This window comes from Octopus bimaculoides, chromosome 8, assembly GCF_001194135.2.
Source record: "Octopus bimaculoides isolate UCB-OBI-ISO-001 chromosome 8, ASM119413v2, whole genome shotgun sequence".
NCBI lineage: Eukaryota > Metazoa > Mollusca > Cephalopoda > Octopoda > Octopodidae > Octopus > Octopus bimaculoides.
This window is the reverse complement of record NC_068988.1, coordinates 56,590,480-56,601,844: the sequence shown is the minus strand read 5'-3', so window position 1 is coordinate 56,601,844 and position 11,365 is coordinate 56,590,480. Positions and strand designations below refer to the sequence as shown.

Here is an 11,365-nt window from a genome sequence, read left to right as displayed (position 1 = left end):
AATAATGCATAATTAATTCAAAATAATATTGGCACCCATGCCAACGTCTCTTTCATTGAACACTAAACTTGGCTTGCGAAGACCTGTTGGGGCAAGTGAAAGTGAAATTGTGATGGCACCTGTGCCAGTGGAGCACTAAGAGCACTGTCTGAGCATGATCGTTGCCAGAGCAGCTGTCTGGCTTCTGTGCCGGTGGCACGTAAATAGCACCATTTGAGCGTGATTGTTACCAACGTCGCTTTCCTGGCACTTGTGCCGGTGACACGTGAAAAGACATTCGAGCGTGGCCGTTGCCAGTACCGCCTGACTGGCCTTCGTGCCAGTGGCACATAAAAGCACCCACTACTCTCTGAGTGGTTGGCATCCAGCTGTAGAAACTCTGCCAAATCAGATTGGAGCCTGGTGTAGTCATCTGGTTTCACCAATCCTCAGTCAAATTGTCCAACCCATGCTAGCATGGAAAGCGGACGTTAAACGATGATGATCATGAAATAAGCGTTACACTTGACAGTAATCTGTTGCTAAAGTATTTAAGGGTTTATGTCATTTTATTTTGTTAAAGATTGCATATCAGGTTTGGACCACCATGAGCTGCAGTTAAGTTCTGATCTTTGTGGATCTTAAAATGTCTTTGAGGCCTCAATGACTAAACAAAAAAAATGAAAGAAATTAGGTAAAAAAAAAGTTAAAATCATCATTAAGAATGGTTTGCCAAAAGTAAAAGGATACGAGTTTGTTTAATGATAACTTCTCGGGTTGATTCGTGAAAAATCATTTGGTAGAAAACGTAGACAATCTGACACACCATTTCATCATCTTCTTGTTTTGCTAGAGAGGAAGAAAAAAAAAAAAATCAGAGTTGGAATATATAAATCAGGTTGTTAGAAGAGCAAAGTTTGAGTCTTATCAATAGAGAAAGAAGTTACAGAAAAATTTGTAGCTGTAGAAAGGTATACAAAGTTGACATGAGTGAGCCAATGTACAGCACAATCATTGAAATAAATAATATAATCAAAGCATCTGTGCAGGTTGTTCAGCAAGTGGAACCCTTATTTGTCACCTATGGAGAGTCCATCACATATATATATATATATATATATATATATATATATATGGTGGTTGTCTACTCCCTATGCAGAGTCTGACCACCTCTTGTACCTATATCTTAGATCCATCATGGCATCTGATGTGGCTTTTTAAATCAGACAATGTACTGAAAATACATAGATTGCATATCAGGTTTGAACCACCATGAGCTGCAGTTAAGTTCTGATCTTTGTGGATCTTAAAATGTCTTTGAGGCCTCCATTAGATTTGCAGATCTTATGGCATACATGGCATTGAAAGGAGTGCACAGATATATAAGCAAAATAGTTTGGTTAAGGTTCATGGGTCTGCAAATGAGATTTGAGCCCAGCAAAAGAAAGGCATGATCTGTGACAAATTGTGCACGCAAAAAAATCACTGAGATTCACCTTCTTGACTGCAACATTCTTTAAATCTCTCCTGAGTCTAGCATGTGCTATCCTGGCCTCTTCCAATGCTTTCACTATACTCCAGAACTTTTCTTAATTCATAGATATAAAGGAAAAATTTAATCATCACTAAGTGTGACTATTATATCTCCTCAGGATAAAGCTGCCTGCAAGCAATTTGACATATAAAATCCAAAATCTAAAAACATAAGGTTAATCCTCTATCACAATTTTGAGGTTAGAAACAAGACAATGTTTCCATTCCTCTCGTCAGGAGAATATTCCTATAGATACAAACTGATACAAAATCTTACCTTGGGGTTTATAAGAATCCCGACCGGCAAGAATAATGTGACAACGTCTGTCTACACATTCAAATTCTGAATTCCAATGTCATGTACAGTGTTTATGAGAAAAGACTGGTTTATTTCTGTTATTTTAGGATACGGTATATAATATGGTATAATAGGTTCCTAGCCTCGAAATTGCAATAGAGAATTAACCTTTTTATTTTTAAATTGTGGATTTTATATGTCATGTCGCTCGCAAATAGCTTTATTCTGAGGATATATGATATGAGTGAAAATAGTGCCTTTATAGTGGTTTTTGACTGCTATTTCTAAACATGTAAGAGTTTTTGCAACCCTCTCTGTTATAATTGTAATTTATTCATAATTATAAACACCGTTCTTTTATGCAACCTATTATTGCATGTTTGGCCATTGATATTCATAAATAAATATTAATTATTTATGATATATCCTTTGCAATGTATTATTACATTCCTTTTTAATTATATATATATATACGTCGTCGTTTAACGTCTGCTTTCCATGCTAGCATGGGTTGGACGATTTGACTGAGGACTGGTGGACCCAGAGGCGGCACCAGGCTCCAATCTGATTTGGCAGAGATTCTACAGCTGGATGCCCTTCCTAACGCCAACCACTCCGAGAGTGTAGTGGGTGTTTTACGTGCCACCGGCACGAGGGCCAGTCAGGCGGTACTGGCGACGGCCACGCTCGAAATGGTGTCTTTTATATATATGTGTGTGTATGCATATATATATGTGCATATGAGTGCATGTCTGTATCTCCTTGCCTTGGCATCTCATGATAGGTGTAAATGAGTATCACAGTCATACGGCATACTTCATTTCCAATATTCTGTGAGAACATGTCTGCTTGGAAACGGGCGAGGGTTGGTGACAGGAAGGGCATCCAGCTGTAGAGAATCTGCCTCAATAAATTCCATCCGACCCATGCAAACATCAAAAAACAGAAATTAAAACAAAAAAGGAAAAAGGAAAAGAGAAAGTGATATATAAATAAATTACCATTAAGCAGTTCTATGAGACTTTGTATGATTCCTGATTCAGCGAGTAGTTTGGCACAACTGTCATCATTGCATATAGTGCCAACAAGAATAACAATTTCTAAGACAACATCATCAGCTTGGTTACCTGAATATGACACAAACAAATTTCATAATTTTCAATTAACAAAACTTACACTGGAATCACAGATCATAATTAAGAACAAACTAAAAGAATAAATCTACAGAAACACTCAAGGTTTTTGTCTTTAGTTTTGGTGACTGAACTGTGGCCATGCTGGAGCACTGTCTGTAATAGTCGGTGAGCATATATTCCATGCTAGCACAGGTTTCATCCAATGACAGCATGGAAACACAGACATAAAATGATGATAATGATGATGGTGATGATATTATTGACTCTCAGTACTTATTTCAGTGGTAATTATTTTACCAGTCTCTAATTACTGAAAGGCTAAGTTACTCTTTGATTGAAAGAGATGAAATATATTGAGCAACAGACTTCCACAGAGTTTCCTCTCACCCAAAAGTGAGCCTATGTAAATGATAGATATAATACTGTCATAGTCTTTTGCTAGTTAGAACTTATTTGTTTATGAATGGTATTCCATACTCTACAATGTGCGTTTCTTGATTAGCCTCAGTGCTATTGATATACTCAGTCAGGTGCAGTTAATCATATACATAACCTGAATATCTTTCTACCTGTACTTCAGTACCTGCAAATGTATTCCTCTATTTTTGTTGTGTACACATTTTATTTTTCCACTTGACCTGGTGCTTTACCATTTAAGTGTCTGATTCACTTGAATCCTGATCTATTATATACCATCATCGTTTAACACACACACTACCACTTTGATGTCTGGTGTGTGACACACTATGCAGGCAATGTCAGTGACAAACAGTGACAGGCAATGTCAATTTGAATGGAGGAAGCAAGTTTGTGTACAGTACAAATATTTGACCAACATAAACAAGTCAACTGTGTAAGTTGTTCAGCAAGAAAGTTGGGTACCATCTTTCTTGAATTTGAGAGACTACCATTAAAAAAAAAAAAGAAAAATTAAAAGATATATACACTAATAGGTGATGCTCCAGCAAGGCCCCAGCCTCTGGCTGAAACCAGTAAAAGAATAAAGGAATAATAAAAAAGAAAACTATATAAAAAGAAAACTATATAAAAAGAAAAAAAGCTTGTTCAGTACCTGGTTGAAGTTTGCTTTTTATCCAAGCTATGAGATTGTACTCTTTGATAATCATTTCATAATTCAATTCTAAAATAGTTAAGTTGCCCAGCACTCCTAAACACTCCAAAGCAAATTCTTCATGACTTTTTTGCATCATTGCTTCAATCAGGTCACCAATATAATCCTGGAATAAAACAGAAATTCTGAAGATGTGCAATAAAGATAGCTCTAACTGAAAAAGCAGAAGAAAGTTGGTAACAGGCAGAGCAACTGACAATAAAATCCTGCTTCAAACCAATCTTAATCCAAACCCACTGAAGATGGAAAAATGGATGCACACTAAAGTGAACATCGTCATCATCCTCATTGTTTTATCCTCACATCTTCCGGGCTTGTATGAGTTGGATTTTCTATAAGTCAGATACCTTTCCTGTTGGCAACCCTCAACTATTACAAAGTAAAATAATACCAGACATGTTTTCATGAAAGAGTGGGAAATGAAGAATAACATTGGCATGATGGTAGCAATAACACTTTAGTATTCAGATTATTCTGTTAAATGTAATACGTATATAGTCTCATTGATTTGAATCAATTATGCATTATCTTGTAACTTTGAGAGATCAGATCTGTCCAGTTTGAACATAAAACTGGTAGAAAACTTTGAGGTGGATATGGCTGGTTTAAATGCTAAAGGATTAATTTACAACTATCATGCAATGTCAAGACAAAGAGACACTAACACAAATGCATATATATATATATATATATATATATACAATGGGCTTCTCTTTGGTCAACCCAAGGTTATAGTAGAAGATACTTGCCCAAAGTGCTGTACCATACGGTGGGACTGAACCTAAAAATACACAGTTGGGAAGCAAACTTCTTACCACACAACCATGCCTACACCTGCAACTGATCTTAATAATCATTTTAACTTCAACTGTTGTTGTTACTGTTTAGCTCCACACTTCAACCTTGAGTACACTTATGATGAAAGGATGGGCTTCACATATCTAATATATTGGTTTCAAATTATGTCAAAAGGCTAGCAATTTGGTAGTGGTTGGGGGGTAAGCTGATGTCACTGACCCCCAGTGCTCCACTGATACTCCTTATAACGACCCAAAAAGGATGAAAGGCAAAGCTGATCTCGGCAGAATATGAACTCAGAATGTAAAGATGGACAAAATGCCGCTAAGCATCTTGCTCGGAAGGCTAATGATTCTGCCAACTTGCTGTCTTACATATTTAATATATAAACCCTGTTCTTACCATAATTTTGCACTTTTGGTCATTATTCAACATTGATGATCATAGGTGAGGACAGGCACAGAAACTGAACTGAAGATAGCAACCTCTCCTCTGATGATGATTGTATACTGAAGATGGTGCATTACCTGCATTTCTTGCACCTAATTCAGTTTCTTGCCTCCCATCACTTGACAGAGGCCATAGCTGAGAGATCAGAGAGTCTCTCCATGTCAAGATGGTTGGATAACATCCACAAGCTCAGTTGGTTATGCTTGGGAAATCTAGCTGGAAGGTTTAATAACAGTTTTTTTTTTTCTGACAGGACCTGATGGAGGAGGAGCATGAGGATTCTACCTGCTACAACTCACCCCATTGATTAGTAAGCAACAAAGATGGATAAATGGATGGTTGCCATAAGTCTAATGAAATACAGTCGCCATCTGTTACAGTAAAGTTTGAAAATAATCAAGAAAACTGAGGGGAGAGATTATGAAAATTATTTTGTCATTATCAAAATGATGCTTGAAACATAACGAGAGGTTCTCATATATTGGATGTTAAACGCTGATGACGATGAATTGGAATAAACCCAGATGAGTGAGAAGAAAAAATATCTAATATTTTGACAAAGTAAAAACAAAATCTAGGGGCCGGCATGGCCATGTGGTAAGAAGCTTGCTTTCTAACCACATGGTTCCCAACCATACATGGTTCTGGGTTCAGTTCCACTGCATGGCACCATGGGCAAGTGTCTTCTACTAAAGCCTTAGGCTGACCAAAACCTTGAGAGTGGATTTGGTAGATGGAAACTGAAAGAAGCCTATCGTATATATGTGTGTGTGTGCATGCATTTGTTCCCACTGCCATCACTTGACAACCGATGCTGGTGTGTTTATGACCCTTAATGTGGTGGTTCAGGAAAAGAGACCGATAGAATAAGTACTAGGCTTACAAAGAATAAGTCCTGAGGTTGACTTCTTTGACTAAACCCCTCTAAGGTGGTGCTCCAGTATGGCTACAGTCAAATGACTGGAACAAGTAAAAGGATAAATGAATGTAATATAAAAATAGATTCTGAGAGAGAGAGAGAGAGAGTGACTTTGACTTACAATGAATAAATTCTTTGTGAATCCTTCATGCTGAGATATATTCCGTAGCATCTTCATTAAAATGGGATCTTTAAAGCGGAATGCTCTTTTAAATAACATCTTGAGGCCATTTCCTTCGGAAATAATCTCTGCTGTTCGTTTATTTGCTGCAAGATTCACGCACAAAGCCAGAAGTTCTTTGTCCGTATCTTCCGGACTATCAAAGAGCATTTTCATAACCTGTAAGCGAAAACAAAAATGGCATATTTTTATTAAAAAATATATTTAAAGGAAACCTACACTTTTAGCAACAGAGAGAGAGGAGGGAGGGAGAAAGAGAGAAACACAGAGAGGGAGAGAAAGAGAAAGAGGAAGAGAGAGAGAGAGAAAGAGAGAAAGAGAGAGAGAGAGAGAGAGAGACAGAGAGAGAGAGAGTGTGGATCGGGCAGGTCCTGTTTGCTTTAAATGGACATCAATGCTTCTGTAACTTCACTTTATTCTATTTAAATAGGAGTGTTGGCCTTAGGCAAACCCATTTTCACCTCTGGGAAGAAGTGGTCCACATTAGTCTGGCCTCCTATTATTTGACCAGTCCAATAAGGGACATCCTACTTGGAATTTGTGTCCCGCCAGTATTTGCTTTCAGGGTCACTGAGGCACACAAACCACCCCACACTGCAACAAGGATTGACATCTGCAGTGTGCAGGTTTATTTTGTGCAAGACTAGCAGCTGCCCATGCATGCTAAGTTTATCCCTCTTCATGCCCCAGATATTGCCCAAGAGAAAGTTAAGTCACGGACTCAAGGGCTAATATAGCTTGGCTTCAGTGTTGTTGCAGAGAGCGGAACAATTACCACAAGGTATCCCAATCTAATGCACAGTTTCCTTAAGCCAACACCCTGGATTGATACTTTATTTCATTGGACCTCAAAGATTTGAACTCAGAACAAATACTGCAGGTCATTCTATTCAATGATCTAATGACTAACTATTTGTCACACTTGATCTCCTATATTTACAGGTATCAGACATTTTCACACAGTTGTTTTAGCACTGCCTATCTGGTATCATTGATTCAATAATGACTTATTTGACATTAGACATCTTAATCCCTCTCCCTCACATGGTTTATGTGTGTGTGAGCATATTTCCCTGTATATGTATGAGGAAAGGAAATGTGTTCATGTCAATCATGTTCAATCAATAATAAGTTGCGCCATCACTGGTGCCAAGCTGTATCGGCCTTTGCCCATCAGTGGTGTGGAGAGGAGAGGTCAGTATGCATGGGCGACAGCTGGTCTTCCACAAACAACCTTGTACAGACTTGTGCTTGCGATGGGGACTTTCTAGGTGCAATCCTATGGTCATTCATGACAGAAGGGGGTCTTTACCCATTACCCTATGTACATATAATGGTGTGGAGAGGGGAGGCTGGTATGCATGGGTGATTGCTGGTCTTCCACAAATAACCTTGCCCAGACTTGTGCTACAGAGGGAGACTTCTTTGGAGCAATTCCATGGTCATTCAATACCGAAGAAGGTCTTTACCCTTTTACACATGCATAAAAGAAATAAGAGAAACCCCACCTCTCTCCATCCCTCTCGTTTGGTCTTTGTCTTTCTCTCTGTTTATGTGTATAAGCATTTTTTTAATTTTTATGCATATGAGGAAAGAGAAAAGAGTTTATGTAAATCATATCCAATTCATAAAACTGTAATATCTCTCTCTCTCTCTCACTCTATCTGTATGTGTATATTTCTGAACATGTGTGTGTGTGTGTGTGTTTGTCTCCAGTGTCAAAAACTACGGTCACCAAAACAAGCTCAATGCCCAGCCAGCCAGCCACGCCAAATCGTCAGCATTCAAAACAGCCATGCCCAATTGTCTCATTTTATATACATAAATACATACATACAATAACAATAAATAAATACATAAATAAAAAAAAGAAAAAGCCAGCTGTAAACTTACCACAGGGATACAGTCAGTATAGGTAAACATAGTCTTGGCTTTGTCATCCATACTAATATGATACAATATGCCCAGTACAACTATTTTATGGTTTTCGTTATCTGAAATGTATAGAAAAAAAAAAATACAGTAAATGGTTCATTACATGTACACAGACGTCTCAAAAGTAAATAGACACCATTAACTTTTGAAAGATTTATTTTTGAGAAGCAAAATAATGTCATTCAATGCTGATCCTTGTAATTTAGTAGATATGCCTATAAGTGCAGGCATGGCTGTGTGGTAAGAAATTTGCTTTCTAACCACACGGTCCTGGGTTCAGTCCCACTGGGTGGCACCTTGGGCAAGTGTCTTCTACTATAGCCTCGGGCTGACCAAAGCCTTGTGAGTGGATTTGGTAGATGGAAACTGTATGAAGCCAGGCATATATGTGTGTGATCCCCACCATCACTTGACAACCAGTGTTGGTTTGTTTATGTCCCTGTAACGTAGCAATTTGGCAAAAGAAACCTATAGAATAAGTACCAGGCTTAAAAAAAAAGTCCTCGGGGTTGATTCATTTGACTAAAAATTCACCAAGGTGGTGCCACAACATGGCTGCTGTTGGTCTCTTTTGCTGAACTGCTAAGTTACAGGGACATAAACACACCAGCATCAGTTGTCACGCATCGGTGGGGGACAATCACAGACACACACTTCTATCTTTTCTCTATGCAAAGAAAATATTTCTCCCAGCATTCACTATTTTCCTCTCATTCTGCTCTAAGGAACCCCCATATTTGTTTTCATTTGGTTTCCCTGTATGTCTCCACTGTTCTGTTTTTGTTCCCAACTTTGACCCTCCATAAATCCTAAATTTTATTTTGGAATTTATGGGAGCAACTGTTTTTGAAGACTCATATCGTCATTGAATGCTCGAAATGAGGAGTAGACAGCCGACAACTGATGAAGGGTTGTTCTCTGTGTTAACTTGTCCTGATTTCCATTTTTCTCTCTCATTGTTTGCATATTTAACTCATTTGTGTATTTCATCTGGTTTACAGTTGGTGACGTCCTGTACCCATATATGCATACATATATATACACACATATACACACACACATACATATATACACACACACACATATAAATATATACATATATATACACACCCACACATATATACATACATATATATACACACACACACATATATACATACATATATACACACACACACACACATACATATATACATATATATACACACACACACACATATATATATACATATATATACACACACACATATATATACATATATATATATATACACACACATTTTCTTCCAATATGTGATGGAAAAGTGAAGAGGCAAATGTTGAAGAGAGGAGAAAAAGACAGAGAATAATGATTGTAATGAGAGGTGGGGAGATGAGAGAGGTAAAAGGGGATAAAAGGGGAGAAAGAAAAGAGAAGAGTGGTGAGGAGAGGTGAGAGAGAGAGAGGGAAAAGGAGGAAGGAGAGAAAGAGAGAGTATCAGAAAGAAGGGAAAATATAAGATGAAAATGTGTAGCTAGCAACCAATGCATTGCACAAATGTAAATAGACTGTTAGAAACAGGCAGAACAAGTTATTGCTGCTGCCACCATCACCACACAACAACAACAGCAGCAGCCATCATTATCAATAGTAGGTGGTTAGTACCAGAGGGATAATAAAGCTCTTTGCTACTTACTCAGCAAGCTAACAAGTTTCGGCAGTAGGCCAAACTTGATCATCTTACTCCTTTGTTCAGAATCAAAAGACAGATTTTTCAGTAACCTCAGTGTGATGTTAAGCAGATCTTCATTGTCACAGGGAACTAAGGGGGCCAGCCTCTCGATAATGCAGTGTTCAGCCTAGGACGATGAGGGAGACAAAGGTTAGACATAGTTATATGATATGCATTTCAAAATTAGAAACATTTACAATAACATTGTTAAGAAGAATATATCATCATCATCATCATTGTTTTACCATCCACTTCCCTGTACTTGAATGGGTCAGATGAAATTCTAAGGCCAGATGCTCTTCCAGTTGCCAACCCTCAGCTGTTTCCAAGTCAGGTGATATTCTCCAAGTCTATCAAATATGAACAGCACTATGGCTAGACATGATTTTGTGGATGATTGTAACTGAATGACACTGTTGGCATGATAGTGATGACATGACAATGAGAGGCACACACACACACACAAAACAGGCTTCTTTCAGTTTCCTTCTACCAAATTTGGTCAGCTCAGTCATAGTGGAAGGCACTTGCCCAAGTACTACACAGTGGGACAAAGGGAGTTAGGTTGAAACCAAAGGATTGTGAAGCATACACAACCATACTTATACACACATATATACATATATCTATCTATCTATATATCTATCTATCTATATCTATATATAAAATTTAGAGGTAATACTTGACAATTGTAAGCACCTGTGTATGCCAGCTCGTGGTTGAGGTGAAAGAATAAATTGTAAATCCAAACAATAGTACACTTAAGTTGTAATTCACTTAGGTTGACCACTGACCACTCACCACAAGAATATCATGTTTCATGTTTCAAGTCTATTCTGGCATGACACTTCTTATTTACGACCCACCACTGATATAGACAGACACAGCTCATATATATCTATCCCTTACGACCTTTAAGATCTCTGTATCTATATCTATTTATCGCTTTATCTTCCTCTTCTACATTTAGATTTTTCCTCAGGACCCTTCACCAACCCATCTAAATAGCTTAGATGTAGCTTACTTGACTATCCAGACTTTCTCTTATTACTTCTTAGATTACCCGCCCCACGGATTTGACTCGCTTTATTTTTTATTTTATTTTAAGTTTTATTTTTATTTTAAGTTTATTTTTATTTTTTTACATGAATATCTGTGTATTTCTTTTTCTTTTTCTTTTCTTTTCTGCTCAGGATTTTATATTCCCATTTTATTTTATATTGTTGTTTCGTTTTGTCATTTTATTGTATTGTTCTTAACCACCAACTTAACACTACACACTGAATCGTGGC

At 37.6% G+C, this 11,365-nt stretch overlaps 1 protein-coding gene across 1 annotated transcript in view; it reads right to left on the bottom strand.

The window, feature by feature from the left end:
- The window catches only part of LOC106876140 (kinesin-associated protein 3), an 84,566-nt gene that overhangs the window by 9,686 nt on the left and 63,515 nt on the right, over positions 1 to 11,365 (bottom strand). Inside the window, exons 7-13 of the mRNA XM_014924566.2 lie at positions 10,387 to 10,423; positions 10,038 to 10,200; positions 8,320 to 8,420; positions 6,367 to 6,585; positions 4,019 to 4,184; positions 2,812 to 2,937; positions 730 to 828 (exon numbers count right to left, since the gene is read on the bottom strand). Coding sequence (XP_014780052.2) covers positions 730 to 828; positions 2,812 to 2,937; positions 4,019 to 4,184; positions 6,367 to 6,585; positions 8,320 to 8,420; positions 10,038 to 10,200; positions 10,387 to 10,423 — 911 coding nt within the window. The remainder of the gene's footprint in view (positions 1 to 729; positions 829 to 2,811; positions 2,938 to 4,018; positions 4,185 to 6,366; positions 6,586 to 8,319; positions 8,421 to 10,037; positions 10,201 to 10,386; positions 10,424 to 11,365) is intronic.